Here is a 12,664-nt window from a genome sequence, read left to right as displayed (position 1 = left end):
AAGTGTACCTTTTCCCCCACAAATAGAGCTAACTATCTCTGAACAGAGAAACATGTTAAAGTGCCTTATGAAGATATAATCAGCAAAATCTAGAATGTAGAAAACTCTGCAGCTCATACAAGCCAGGTTTTCCATACATAAAGCATAAGGAGAAAAACAAGTGAGGAAGGAATAAAAGGGGACTGCCTTTAATTTAAAAGCCATCTAAAGGACAGATTTTACAAACACATACACCCACTCACCCCAAAACCATATTACAGTATTTAGAGATATGTACTTAGATAAGACTAACAACACACAGGAAAAGAATGACTGTAGATAATTCATGACTGTCAGAGGAAGCAGGAATTTGTGCTTAGGAATAGGCTTCTGGAGAACTTCTGGGGTGGCCAGCAGGTTCTATTTTTTGATTTCTTTGATGGCTACAAGGGTGTTTGCTTTGTATATGAAAATATAAAAATTACCTAATGGTGGAAGTTTAAAATGCAGATGCTTGGGCCTTGCTCAGACCTACTTCTGATAAACTGGACACTAGTTGGAACCGTCTGAAGTATGAATTTCATGAGTCTTGTCTGTTTTTAACTATTCACTAGAACAGTTTATCATAGGTAGCTGCTTAATAAATACAAGCTATGGAGAGATATATGATAAAACAATGATGTTAAAAGGGACTAAACTCTGAAATTATAAATGATAATTATGACTACTACTCACAAGAATCTAGTACAAGTACACAGGAATAGCATGAGGTTGACCTAAGAATACTAAATCCATAGGAATGGTAATTCATCCATAAAATAATTGTCCATAAAATAGATGAACTCTAGATAGGGCAGAGGGGTTGGAGGGGAAGAGAGAGGGCATGGGGGCTAGAAATGATAGTGAAATGGGATGATCATTATTATCCAAAGTACATGTATGAAGACACGAATGGTGTGAGTATATTGTATATACAATCAGAGATGAGAAAAATTGTGCTCTATATGTGTAATAAGAATTATAATGCATTCCGCTGTTTTATATAAAGAAAAAATAAATTTGATATTTTTAAATTGTTTATTCATGTTTCTCATGTTTATTATATAATTATACCTACTATAAGCAATATATTATATATTATAGATAGATGTATTTATACATCTTAATAGATTTAATAGATTTAGATTAGGGATCCACCATTATGAATTCATTAAATCATAACTGCCTCCTTACTACAAATAATAGCTGTTTTAGGGGTTGAAGTCTCAACAAAATTTTGAGGGGATGTAATTCAGCCCACAGCAAGGATGATATATAATAAATGCCAAAATAAATGTAGTTGGACACAACACCTTTATTTATTTATTTTTATGTGATGCTGAGGATCGAACCCAGGGCCTCACAAGCACTAGGTGAGCGCTCTACCACTGAGCCACAACCCCAGCCCCAAATATATAGCATTTTATATAATATATATAATAATTACACAAAATATATTATCTTGCATCTCAGTATATATGAAACCATTCTAATCATAAGATTGACAGATGACTTACTTGAGCTTTCCTTGACTCCTATTTTGCACCAAAAATCAACATTCACTATTTCCTCACCTGCCATGCACTCCCCTATTCCAATTATTCCCACCACTATCATTCAGCTGAAATCACTTTGCCAATGTGAACAATGGATAAATAAGTTTCTGTTGTTTAAGTCACCCAGTCTGTCGTATTTTTATTTGCTGCATTCTCAGAATACTTTATGTCCCTTAGATATTATCACCTCTTCATTACACATAATGCTGTTGACCATTCTCCCCTGACAGAGATATTCCTTCCCTTGATTTTCATGACATCTGTTTCTTCTGCTTATCTTACAATTCTTCTAGTCCTACTTTCTCTGACTCCCCTTTATCAGTACACTTCAAATATCAACAACCCTGGAGTTCCATCCCAAGCCCTCCCCACAGATGTCTACAAATCTATACCTTTAGCCTAGGCCTCTATTCTGGGTTTCAAACAATGTATCAACAACCCATGATCCATGCACACGCCAAACCAAGCATGTCTAAAACCAAATTAATTATCTTCCCTTTTGAGAGCCACAGCCGAAGGGGCCCCAGCAAACTTCCAGCTGCCAGCTGATGATTGGCTCACAGCAGCCCCAGCAACTTCTAGCTGATTGGCTCCTCTGCGGTGATGTTCTTTGGGCTGTTCCCCCGCCCTTTCAGACCACAGAGCTGCTCATTGGGAGACTTTTTTTTGGCTCTGCCCACACGACCCAGCCAATCGGCCTCAAGAGCAGGAGGAGTGGGGGAGGTGGAGAGGCTTGTGAGAAGCCGGTGGTGGCAGTTGGGCTCTGAGGGTTTTTCCTGAGGAGCTGTGTGGTGTGGTGTGTGTGTTCTAAAAATAAAGTTCGTTTCTTTTGACAAGTGGCTCCTGAATTGTGCCCAGCCAGACTGCGGCACTTCCCTCCAACATTTGCTTCCATTTCTCAAAGTGAATGGCTTCATCCAGAAGCCCAAAATAGAAGGATGCCACTCTATCAAAGGCCTTCTTTCTAGCCATCTAATCAACCACAAAGCCTTACCATATCCTCTTCATGGTTCTCTTTCCCTGTTCCATTCCCTAATTTGATCTTTGCTATGGGCTGAATTACATCCCCTCAAAATTGATGTCGAGACCCCAGCCCCTAAAGTAAATATCATCTGGAGTAAGGAGACAGATATGATTTAATGAATTGATAATGATGGATCCCTAATCCAATAGGACTAGTGTCTCCATAAGAAGAGAAACCAGAGAGCTCATAACCCATCTCAACATGTGAGGACCCTGAAAATAGACAGCCATCTGCAAATGAGGAAGAGAGCACTCTCAAGGGACCTAATTGCCACCACCCTGATGTGGGCTTCCTAGCCCCCAGAACTATGAGAAATAAGTTTCTGTTGTTTAAGTCACCCAGTCTGTCGTATTTTGTCCTAAGACAGCTGCCTTACTTCCTGCCCTGTTAGTATTCTCTATCTAAAATGCTCCCAACTCTCCCACTAGAATGATCTTCTACACACACACAAAAAAAAAATGAAGGTGCCTCTCTGATGAAAGGTCCTCAGTAGCATGCCATTACCTGAAAGATAAAATGAAAACTCATCTGTATGTCATAGGAGAGGGCCCAACTTTATCTTCCTCACCTTAATCCTTCAACAATCCTCAAATCAATGCGCTTGTTTGCTGAAGAGGTCACGCCTGCATGCTCTCCAGGCCTCTGTGTTTAAGCACATGCTGATTTCCCAGCTGGAATGCCCTTCCCAACCTCTGGATTGTACTTAACTCCTCTTCAGTCTTCAAATCTCAGTCCATGCCTTACCTCCCTTAAACCATGCTCCCAGTGCACTATAAATATACTCGCCTAAAAACATTTATCTTATGGTACTAAAATAGTTATTTACATGCTTATAAGTCCCTTGAGGTCACAAAATGTATTTGTTTAATTATGTATTTCATAGGGTTTGTCCAATAGTGATTTTCAATATATGAATAAATAAATATCACAGTAGTAGATCCTTCACTAATGCTCCAAAGAGTATTTAATGATTCATTTTTATAAAAAAAACAGTAGTACATTAGTATGATCTAATTACATTAGATCAAATCACCTCTACTATGCAATAAACTAAATGAGCAGCACAACCCAGTTAAGTGATAACTGACACATTATATTTTCTTGCTATTCTTACCTCCTTCAGAAGTTCAACACTGTGGTCTAAAAGCTGAATTAAAGATGAGCATTCCCCAGTTATCTTTAAGCTGACTTCACAGATACACAGCAACTGCAGCGTCAGCTGGCTCAGCTGAATTTTCCAGAAAACAGGATGACGCAAAAGACTTAAATATAATTCCTCAATAAACAGCATCACTTCTGTTGTCTGTATCAGATCTTTTATCTGCTTATAAAAGATATTACATATAACACATATATCATTAAAATGATAAACACATCACAGGATGATGTTAAAGCTATGCAAGAAATTTTTAACAAAATAGTTTTCTCTAAACCTATGAAGACATAAAGGAGATGAAGTAAGCGAAATAACTCAATCAGTGTTAAAACACACAACACTGTCCCCCCTCCTTTTGCCACTAACTAAAATAAAATTTGCTACTGTTTTTGTTATTGCTGCCTGGCACGAATTCTTTTCATTTATTTTTCTAGCTTCTCTGAGTACAGATGTCTTTAGACAAATTATATGAGTGCCAAGGGAAGTGGTGAAAAAATGTTGAGGGAAATTAAAAGCTGGTTTTCAATTCTCTTAAGTAAAGTCTCCTTCTTACAGTTCCAACACAGAGACCTGGGGTAAGGATGAGAATTTCATTCTAATGCACTAGTAAGCCCTACATCTGCAAGATATTAGCTCAAACAACCGTAGCCAAAAGCCTCATGTCCATATTGGGAAGTTGTAATAAAAGACCATATTTAAATGATAGGATGTCTTCTCAACAGGCTAATGTATTAGATAAGAAAGACTTGGGTACTCTTGAAAATACCAATTCAATTCAAACCCAGATGCTCTGAACAAAATTTTGGAGTTGGTTTTAAAGATGTGTCCTGCTCACAGACATACTGGCATTTCCCAGAGATTACAAACGATGAACCATCTGCTTCAATCAGGATCCTTGTGTCTGTTAACTTCATCAAGAGGAAAGCTTACAGTGGACCAGCTATACCTTTGACTAGCAGTTACCACCAATACAACCCCAAATTGCTGTAAGTTAGACACACACATAAAAATTAGTGCCTAGCAAAAATGAAAAATAGATAGTAAAAGATCAAAAGAAAAAATGGCAGAAAATATTGTTATTAAATTTATATACATATATATATATATACATATATATATATATATGTATATATATATATATATATAGAGAGAGAGAGAGAGAGAGAGAGAGAGAGTGTGTGTGTGTGTGCGTGTGTCCAGTAGATAATTTTGAGCATCTTTCTTTATTTTCAGGGACTTTATTTTTTGCAGAGTAGAAAAGTTCAAGGATCACTAAGGAAAGAGATGGATTTAATAGAAAGTCTAATGTTTATTTGATAGTACATTTTCTTCAGTGCCTTTTTTGTGCACATTTGGAACGTCCCACAATTCAAAAAAATATTCAGAAGAAAACCTCAGCAAATTAGCATTAAAGGCCCTCCCAATTTGAGCATTATCAAAATTCTTAAAGACAGAACATTACATCAAAATTATGTAGAAATAGATCATAGATAATATGATGACAAGAGTCACAATAAAAATTAAAAGGACAATTCCACAAATATAAAACAGAAGAGTAATTGTTATGAGAAGAAAAATAAATAGGAGGTTCACTGACCACATTCTCAAAGGATGGCATGGCTATTTCTTAAATATTAATTTAAATGTGACTCCACCCCACTGCATATGGGTTGGATCGTACCTACAGCACAGCACAGTATTCTGCTCTGAGCATATTTCACAGTGGCACATTCTGAGCACCAATAAACTAGAGAATTAATGGCAAAGGAGAATGAAAAGTCTGGAAATCATTTCATATGACAAAGTGAAGTAATGAAGACAAGAGAGAAGGGAGGAAAGGGAAAAGGAAGAGAAGAAAACAAGATAGGATGCAGATGGTCTTTTTAAAAGCTTATTTTGTCTATTATGGGGAACAACAGAGACTAATGGTTAAGTTTTTGTTTTTGTTTTTTAATTAAGGTCAAAGAAGAACTTGCTTAAAAGGGGGGTATCTTACAAAATAGCATGTTTGTCACTATAATATCCAATCAGTCATGAGATGGTCATCTTTTAAGAAAAATCAGAAATAACTGTAATGAGTGAGGAACTGGATTTTGCTAGCTATAAAGCCCCTTCTTTCTCTCAATTTTTTTTATAATAAAGCTATTTGTTCAGTGATGAAAATTATGTCACTAGTTCCAAATGATGCTTCCTTTCTCCTTACATGTATCTCAATTACATTAGCAAGCCAAATATTCCCAGAAATATTTGAAAGAGCTCATTTCTACCAGTATTTAAGCTTTTCATGAAGATGAAGATGAACATTTACCAAAAAGCACAGAACAAGATAATGTAGGCATGGTGGGAGGAGGGGATGTACCCTAGTTCAGGACATTCTGCCTATACAATGCTTTATTGCCTGCACACACACACACAAAAAAAAAAAAAAAAAAAAAAAAAAAAAAGGCTTTACAAAAGCCACAGGAGAATTCATTTTAATTAACTTTTCTCTGCCTTGATTACAAGAAAAGCCTATTTATGAGTCACAAAGGAAAGATGCAGTCTAGTCACTCCTTGCTTACACAAACTTAAATCAGGTCATCTGTGACCTCAAGTGATCATTTTGAAATACATTCACAGATTCCCTCCAACGGAGCAGCATGGTGCTCCAATTCCAGGCAAAGGGCTAACCTCGATTACGGGATGGGGCAGCCTGATAAATGAATTCCTACACTAAAATCACAACACACTGGCAACTATAATTTTTTAAAATCTGCTCTTATAGTAACAGTTCAAATTTCTCTCCCCCATGACCTCCCTCAACATTTATCCACACCCTATGAACACCTTTCAATCATCTACTTTCAATTATAAGAATTTGTATACTTGTCTTCATTCATTCATTCATTCATTCATTCATTATACAGTGGATTTTTCAAGAGCAGCATCCATCAGGGCCACGACATATGCCATAAGAGGAAAGGTGGACACTGGAATCTAGCACTCAGTTGGCCAAGATTTGCATCCTCAGAGTAGTATCCATCCCAAAGACTCAATTTTTCTATAAACTTGCACAAAGGTTTTTGTTTTTTAATTTTCTTGTACCTCTCCTAGTGTCTAGCACAAGAGAAACTCAACTCAAAATCTTTTTCTGGATAAGTCTTTCTTAAATAAAGTTTTCATTCCTACTAATACCAAAAGAGACTGTGACGATTTATATTTCCATGAATTTAGTGAACATAGCATATGTTAACATTAAATGTAGATATGGTTCCTCCATCTTCTGCAAAAGACTGCAAGCATTTCTAGAACCAGAACTGTCTCCAAGTTCACCAAATCACATAGGATCTACAACTACTTTACACATTGATAATACTAGTCAACACTTACTGGTACTGATTCCACATTAGGGAAAGAAGAAGAAAGACCTTACCTGCAAACACGGAATCATGTCACAACACAGCTGAAGTATCTGTTGTTCCAATATTGATGGCTGTGCTTCATCACACAGAACCCGAGGTTGAAGTAAGACTTTTAGCAGGGCTAGTCGGAGTTTAGCATATTCTTGTGACTGGGATGGTTCACAATATAAATACCTTAGAAATGGTGCCATTATTTGGACACATGAAACTTGTGACCTGCAAATTATGTAATGCAGTAGCCATGTGAGTTAAATATACTACAAGAATACTAGCATGTATCAGTTTATAGTTCATGACATATCAAACTACCAAGCCAGCAAGTGTAATTTTTCTTCTTTCATTCCACTATGACTTAATTAGATCTATGCCAAACAGTTCTTTGCACACTGAGTGAAATGACAAGACTGGAAGACCATGAGGCAGTTGCCCAGGAGTAGGAGTCTGTTTTGCATATTAGAATTGTATCTACATCTCCAGAATCAGTTTCTGTGAACAATAGAATCATCTGAGAAACTTTTTAATATTATAAAAGTGAGAATCTACTCTCCAGTATGACTATTATGATTTAGATATGAGATGTTCCCCAAAAGCTCATGTGTTTAGACAATGCAAGAAAATTAGGTGAAATGATTGGACTGTGACAGCCTTAACTTAGTCAATGCATTCATCTGCTTGAATGGATTAAGTAAGTAGTGACTATAGGGAGATGGGCATGGCTGGACAGGATGGGTCACTCAGGGCATGCCTCTGGGGTGTATATTTCATCCCTGGTGAGTAGGGGACTCTCACGCACTCACGCTCTCTCTCTCTCCCCTTCCTGATTGTCACATCCTGAGCTGCTTTTCTCTGCTATGATGTTCTGCTTCACCTTGGGCCCAGAGCAGTGGAGCTGGCTGTTTATGGACTCAAACAGTGAACCCCAAATAAACATTTCCTCCTCTAAAATTGTTCTTGTCAGATCTTTTAGTCACAATGGCAAAAAAAGAAATAGAAAACAGTTGATAATAAGAGGCAAGTGGTTTTGGGAAAACTCTGCAGGTGAAGATCTACATAAAATATATCCATACAACCATCCTAAAATGATTCCAATGACAGCTAACATTTACAGTACTTATCTACAAATTTGCTTTCTGTAGTTCCAGTTACCCTCAACCAGTCTGAAAATATTAAATGGAAAATTCCAGAAACAACTCATAAGTTAGAAGCCACACACTGTTCTGAGTTGCCTGACAATATTTCACACTATCCCACTCTGTTCCTCCCAGGACATGAATCATCCTTTATTCAGCATGTAAATGTTGCATATGACATTCACCAATAATCACTTAATAGTTATCTTAGCTATCAGGTCAACTGCTCATGGATCTCAATGCTTGTGTGCTGATGACCTTTACTTAATAATAGTAACAAAACACAAGAGTAGTAATGCTGGAAATTTAGATATGTAAAGAAGTCATCAAGTGCTTCCTTTAACTGAACACTTAACTTAATAAAGGGGGGAAAATCATATGCTGCATTTGCTAAGATTCATAATAAATTTATTATTGCTAATCTTTTAATCTTTATTTTCTCTTTAACTGAAGAGTTTCTTGTTATGTTACCTAGGCTGACCTTGAACTCCTAAGCTCAAGCAATCCTCCTGCCTCAGCCTCCTAAGTAGCAGGGACTACAAAAACATGCCACCCTGACCAGCTATGTTCTTGTTAAACCCATATTGCACACCTAATTTATACATTAAATTTTAGCATAGGTACGTATGTTGCTATGATGTGGTTTGTCCTCCAAGGATTCATGTGTTGGAGGCTGGGTCCTCAGTTTAGTGGTATAGAGATGTGGGACCTTTGAGAGGTAAAAATCTAGTGAAATGCCCTTAGTCCACTGGAGATATTGCCTTCAGAAGAGAGGAAGGTAGTTCTCATGGAACCCCAGAGTTAGTTATCAACAGCAAGTTATTATAAAAGCCTGAGCTGTTGCCTGAATCCCTTTCTGGATTCCTATGTAAAAATGTGCTTTTTCTCTCACCTGCTCCTGTCATCATGACACTATCCTCCATGAAGCCTTTCACAGAGCCTAGCAGAAACCAATACCATGCTCTTGAACCTTCAGAACTGTGAGTTAATAAGCCTCTTTACAGTTATCCAGCCTCAGGTATTTTAGTATTGTAATACAAAATGAATACCGGATAGGGGAAAACATAGTGTATATATAGGCTTCAGTACTAGGCACAGTTTCAGGTATCCACCAACAGTCTTCAAATACCATCCCCACTGAGGATAAGCAGGGGTTGGAAGTGTTGCTGTAATCATGAACATTTATGATGTGCAAATTATTGCACTTTAAGTCTTTATATTCATTTAATCTTTACCACAACCCTATAAAATAAAAACATTACCCCCTCACACAGATACAGAAACTGAGAGGGAGAATGAAGTAATTGTCAAAATTCTCCCTTTAAACATTTCCCACTCAAAAGAGGGGGGCTCTATATACCTTTTTACATATCTTTCCTATCTATTTAGATCTTATTGTATCCCAATAATTCCTAATTCATATGTGAGAATGACCTTCAAAAATAAAAATCTAATTATGTCATTAAATTAAAATAGTCTGCCCAATATTTATCCCAATTCACAATCCCTCTATAATCTGATTTCTGCTTATCTTTCCACCTTCATTTCTTTGCTCCCCATTGAACTCATTATACAATATATATATTCAAATCTTCAATCAAGCTGTCTGGGCTTTTCTGCCTTGTTCTTCCCTCTCCCTATTATATTCTCATTTTCCTCCTATTCTTCCCCGAACACACACCCTGGCTAATTTCTATTACCCTTCAGTTCTGTTTTATAGTGACTTTCAGAGGCCCTTTTCTGACAGACAGTCTTGGTCAGGTCCCCATTATGATTCTTTTGTTGTTGTTTCTGGAGATTGAACCCAGGGCCTTGTGCATGCAAGGCAAGCACTCTACTGACAGAGCTCTCTATATATTCCCAGCCCCAGGTCCCCATTATGTACTTCCATTGCACAATGACTTTATCATCTTTAGGTATTTAATATCTATATCCTGAAACAAACTGTTAGCCAAATAAGGACATGGACCATGGATTCTTATTTACTGCTATATAACCAATAACTATATATATATATATATAGACTATATATATATATATATATAGTCTTCAAAGTGATATGCAATTAATTAGTTAATTCAATTACACTAAGTTATACAGTAGTTTTCCAATTAGCATGCTTTGATTAAATATAATTTTAATGTTTTCTGTATTATGCATAATAAATTATTAGGTAAGATAAAGTTAAACTGGTCATTATCTATTCCTAAGAACCATATGGTCTAACAAGGACAATCAGTAATGTTCTTGAACTAGAGGACAGTAAGAGAAAACTGACAAAAGAATGTAATTACTTCAGGGAAGAAATGGCATTCAAATTATTCTTGACAACATAATTAGATAATACCATACATTTCACAGCAACATGATTTAACAACATCATTAATAGATATTTTAAATTTACCAAATCAATAATTTTTATTCATTAATTTGTTCACTTGGCAAAATGCATGGACCACCTACAGTATACTTCATCTATGTGCTAGGGAACAAAAAGCAAAAAACAAAATTAGATAAACTCCCTATTCTCATGGATCTCACAGTCTGAAGAATTTTTATTATTATTTCACAAATACTTAATCTATAAAATGAAAAGACTTTTTGAGTTCATAATCATTACAAAAACATTTATCACACCATTCACTTCACAAAAGTGAAAAACTAGGGGCTGAGGCTGTAGTTCAGTGGTAGAGCGCTTGCCTAGTATGTGTGAGGCACTAGGTTCTAGCCTTAGCACCACACAAAATAAATAAAATAAAGGCATGCTGCCTATACACAACTACAATTTTTTTTTTTAGAAAAAAAAACAAGCTTCATAAATGAAGGAGTCAGATGATATCATATGGGAACCTGGATTGGAATATGAAGATCAGTTTCAAAAAAAGATTTGAGAAACATTGCTTCCCCATCTTTAATATAGTATTCCCCAAAGAATAAACACTCTTCAGGTGTCAATGGCATCTACAGATAACTTAATGGTTTTTTTCTACTTTGAAATGCTAAGGGGGAAATGCAATGTTCATATAAAAATATATATTTCCAAGATGTCATTGTGATTTGACATCAAGGGGACCATGATGTCGCTCTTCCATAAGGACAATGCACTATTTAAAATTTCCTTAGTTTAACCTGTTCTGATTTTGTATTCTGCATTTCCTGTGTGGTATCTGATGATTAACTATCACTTCAATGAGATATGAAATTGCCAAGACTTAAAGAGAAAAGGGAAAGTAATAAAAACAAAGACATCCTATAGTCCCCAAGTGATTTAAGAATGTTTAAAATGTGAACCATGATGCATCTCATATCTGCATGAATCTTTTCTATTTCTGTTCACCACTAAAGGAAATGTCTTCAATAAATGAATGCAAAACTTAATTATAAAATAATGCCCCCAAAAGTCCAGCATGAAGGCAGGTACAGTGGCACACACCTGCAATCCTAGCGGCTCAAGAGGCTGAAGCAGGAGAACTACAAGTTCAAAGCCAGCTTCAGCAACTTAGCAAGGCCCTGAGCAACTTAGTGAGACCCTATCTCAAAATATAAAAGTGGGCTGGAATGTTGCTTAGTGATTATCTGCCCCTGGGTTCAATCCCTGGTACAAAAAAAAAAAAAAATCCTAGCATGAAGACATAGTGACATTTCAGAACATCCATCTAAACACTATTAAAAATAAACAAATAGCTAGCTAGCTAGCTTGGTCAATAATTGTTAACACAGAATGATCTAGAATTCAGGCTATCAATCTTCACAACATTTTGCCTCCTTCCCATAGTTTGAATCACTCTACTCATATTCTTATTCAATTACCAACCTACCTGTATCACCTTCTAAACAACAACTTAAAGTTAACTGATTGTGGGATGGGAAGCAGAAATCAAACCTCGGAAAACTAAGAGTTCACTAAAAAATGCAACCAGAATTATAAATTTCATTCTTCAAAGAATAACCTCAGCATGCAAAAGCAGAAATGGGGCAATTTATATTTATTTGCAAAGAGTAATTTCAGTCATCTATAACTTCCAATTGATTACCAACACTTGGGAATGTAAGTAAAAGAAATGAGCCAATAGAAACTTATCAATAAATAAAACAAAGTCAACTAACAATGCTTTTTCCTTATGGATATCTGAACAAATTTCATTAGCATACGGAGCTGGGGATGTGGCTCAAGCAGTAGCGTGCTCGCCTGGCATGCGTGCGGCCCAGGTTCGATCCTCAGCACCACATACCAACAAAGATGTTGTGTCCACCGAGAACTAAAAAATAAATATTAAAAATTCTCTCAAAAAAAAAATTTCATTAGCATAACTACTTCCCAGTTCCAACACAATATTCCCTGGAGATGGAAATAACCGAACAGTAAATGTACTATTCGA

The 12,664-nt window shown here is 36.3% G+C and overlaps 1 protein-coding gene across 8 annotated transcripts in view; it reads right to left on the bottom strand.

Annotated features, from left to right (window-relative positions):
* Focad (focadhesin) overlaps positions 1 to 12,664 on the bottom strand; it is a 281,898-nt gene that overhangs the window by 205,207 nt on the left and 64,027 nt on the right. For 5 of the 8 annotated variants that reach the window (XM_021733689.3, XM_078047698.1, XM_078047697.1 and 2 more), the window contains 2 exons: positions 7,167 to 7,371; positions 3,713 to 3,922 (listed from right to left, as the gene is read on the bottom strand). In XM_021733689.3, the coding sequence (XP_021589364.1) occupies positions 3,713 to 3,922; positions 7,167 to 7,371 (415 nt within the window). Of the gene's footprint in view, positions 1 to 3,712; positions 3,923 to 7,166; positions 7,372 to 12,392; positions 12,524 to 12,664 lie in introns of those variants that run through there. The other 3 variants (XM_005335907.5, XM_078047696.1, XM_040285852.2) reach the window with 2 other exon arrangements.

Source organism: Ictidomys tridecemlineatus, chromosome 4 (assembly GCF_052094955.1).
Source record: "Ictidomys tridecemlineatus isolate mIctTri1 chromosome 4, mIctTri1.hap1, whole genome shotgun sequence".
Classification (NCBI taxonomy): Eukaryota; Metazoa; Chordata; class Mammalia; order Rodentia; family Sciuridae; genus Ictidomys; species Ictidomys tridecemlineatus.
Note: the sequence above shows the minus strand (reverse complement) of the source record. Positions and strands in the feature narration are given on the sequence as shown.